The following is a 2,379-nucleotide window of genomic DNA, read 5'->3' as shown; positions in this document are numbered from 1 at the left end:
TGTAAACATCAACGACCGTCTAGGTCTTTGGAGTTTTCTGGGATTGATCCAGATGCTAGCGGCAAGAAGACGAAAGATTCACCTAGACACAAACAATATATTTTTTTCTATTACCCATTTTTTTAGCAAGCCTTTCTTGCAATCTAATTGCAGTCATCTGATAACTATTGACAATGCCTTCTATTAATATATGTTACTTGAAGATAAAAAAATTGTTCCCAACAAAATATTGTAAAATATAACTAAATAAATTGGAAACAGAAATGTATAGACAAGGCAAAAGGAATTGGATGATCCTATATTGTGATTCAAACGTTTTATTTACATGACTTGAAGAATAACGAAAACATGAATACTTAAAATTCCGAAATAAAATTAACATTAATTCACGTCATTTCCGAAGTTGCCATGTCCTTCTCTCTATGAATTTTTCCATGCCCTTAATTATACCCATCATAATCAGTTTCATCATCATCCATGTCATCAGAGTTTTGCTTCTTCATATTCATCTTCATCAGCCATGTCTTCCACAACCGACACCTCTTTTGTCCTCCCTAGACCACCATTGAGCCATTCCACCACCTTCATCATGCTAGGCCGATTCTCCACGTTGGTATCGGAGCATCGCATCGCGATCATGACTGCTAGGTTAAGCTGTGCTCGGTCATATCTTCCCTTCAACCTAGGGTCGGCAATATGATCAAAGGCACCCTTTTGAACATATGGTGTTGCCCATTGAACAATGTCACGCTTAAGCCCTCCCGGGAGCTTCTCTAATGGTTTTTTAGCACTAATGATCTCTAAGAGTAAAATTCCAAAGCTATAAACATCACAACTCTCCGAAACTTTCCCCCACATCGCATATTCAGGAGCCAAATATCCTAGAGTTCCCTTTACCCTGGTGGTCATGTGACTAACCCCATCTGGTATCAGCTTTGCAAAACCAAAATCTGCTACTTTTGCTTGAAATTCAACATCTAGAAGAACATTACTTGCCTTTATATCCCTATGTATTATATGAGGATTGGCCTCATGGTGCAAGTACCTAATTTTCAAAGAGTAACAGCATAATTTCATAAACAATTAATTCCATGACAACACCTTATGATTAGATAAAACACACACACAGACACACATGTACAGTCAGCTCCGTAAATTAAAACAACATGTAGATTAATTTACTTACGCTATTCCCTCGGCTGATCCTATCATTATGTTCATCCTCCGGTTCCAATCTAGTAAGCAATCCTCAGCGACTTGGCCATGCAGATGGGCTATCAAGCTATGATTAGGCATGTAATCATAGACTATTAACCTTTCGTTTCCTCCTGCATAAAATCCCCTTAAACCTAACAAGTTCTTGTGCCTCACCCTACCAAGCATCTCAACTTCCACCGCGAATTCCATCTCTGCCTTTGAGCTCATAGCCTTCAGTCTTTTAACTGCTACCTGATAGAGTAAATTGAAGAGACTAGATTATATAGTTTGTTGTGCCTATATATCGAAAATCAAAGGAAAAAAAAGATGGACATGATTATTGCCTCAGTTCCAGTACTTGTTCGACCCCAGTATACGCTTCCAAATCCACCTTCTCCAATCTTGTTATCATCATGAAAGTTGTTTGTGGCATGAAGAATCTCCTTGAGAGTGTAGATTTCCCATGGATATTCCCTACTACTACTTTTTTTACTGTGTGCAATGAAAACGAGGGAAAAATTAGTGCTAATCAATCATTTAATCTCTACAACCTTATGAGAGTATAGAACGTTTTCTACGGAGCATACCTGATCTTTGGTTCTTCTTCGACTTCTCGGTAGACACAACAAAAACATTTCAAGATCATTTTAGAGCTAATTATTGAAATAAAATAAAAGGTGATCGAGCAAGAACAAGCATAAATAATAATGAGGGGCTTAAAGCACTAGAGGAGGTGTCTAGGGGTGAAGACAAAACGCAGCCTTGGAAGACAGGTATACTTGCTGGTGATCACTGGTATGATGGTGTGGAAACAAGATAGAGTTTGTCCTGAAGAAGCTTACAAGCTGCTGCTTGTATTATATTGCTTGTTAGTTTCTATATGCATCTACTTGTCCCTTTGGAAATGTAACATTATTATTAATTAATTAATACTTAAAATATTAATTTATATCTTGATATAGTTTATAATACAACTAGTGTACGAGTGACGGTATTATTTTGTGCTATTGAAAGTGACATGATGATAATTTTCTGATGGCTTTTGAGCACCTGCCAATCAACATGGACCTTCCAACTGATTGACCATCTTTTTGTAATTGCTTCATGAAGCTATTTTACAGTAATTTAACCATACAAAAGAATTTAAAATTCTTGTTTGAATCAAAGGGTTAAGTAATGAAT

At 36.9% G+C, this 2,379-nt stretch overlaps 1 protein-coding gene across 1 annotated transcript; it reads right to left on the bottom strand.

The window, feature by feature from the left end:
- Positions 1–483: 483 nt before the first annotated feature.
- Positions 484–1,990, bottom strand: LOC105129703 (PTI1-like tyrosine-protein kinase At3g15890). Its single transcript, XM_011031888.1, has 4 exons — positions 1,785–1,990; positions 1,542–1,689; positions 1,187–1,449; positions 484–1,045 (listed from the first exon to the last, which is right to left on the bottom strand). The coding sequence occupies exons 1-4, from the start codon at positions 1,841–1,843 to the stop codon at positions 484–486; spliced, it is 1,032 nt and encodes a 343-aa protein (XP_011030190.1). The 5' UTR covers positions 1,844–1,990.
- Between the last annotated feature and the right edge of the window lie 389 nt (positions 1,991–2,379).

Source organism: Populus euphratica, unplaced genomic scaffold, assembly GCF_000495115.2.
Source record: "Populus euphratica unplaced genomic scaffold, PopEup_1.0 scaffold16.1, whole genome shotgun sequence".
Taxonomy (NCBI): domain Eukaryota; kingdom Viridiplantae; phylum Streptophyta; class Magnoliopsida; order Malpighiales; family Salicaceae; genus Populus; species Populus euphratica.
The sequence above is the reverse complement of the archived record's forward strand: the minus strand, read 5'-3'. Positions and strand labels throughout refer to the sequence as shown.

Excerpts from the sequence above, each read along its gene's own strand:
- LOC105129703 (XM_011031888.1), bottom strand. The coding sequence starts at position 1,843 with ATGATCTTGAAATGTTTTTGTTGTGTCTACCGAGAAGTCGAAGAAGAA. Across the intron at positions 1,690-1,784 it reads GAAGAAGAACCAAAGATCAG|TAAAAAAAGTAGTAGTAGGG; the intron begins GTATGCTCCGTA and ends CATTGCACACAG. Across the intron at positions 1,046-1,186 it reads GGATCAGCCGAGGGAATAGC|GTACTTGCACCATGAGGCCA; the intron begins GTAAGTAAATTA and ends TTTGAAAATTAG.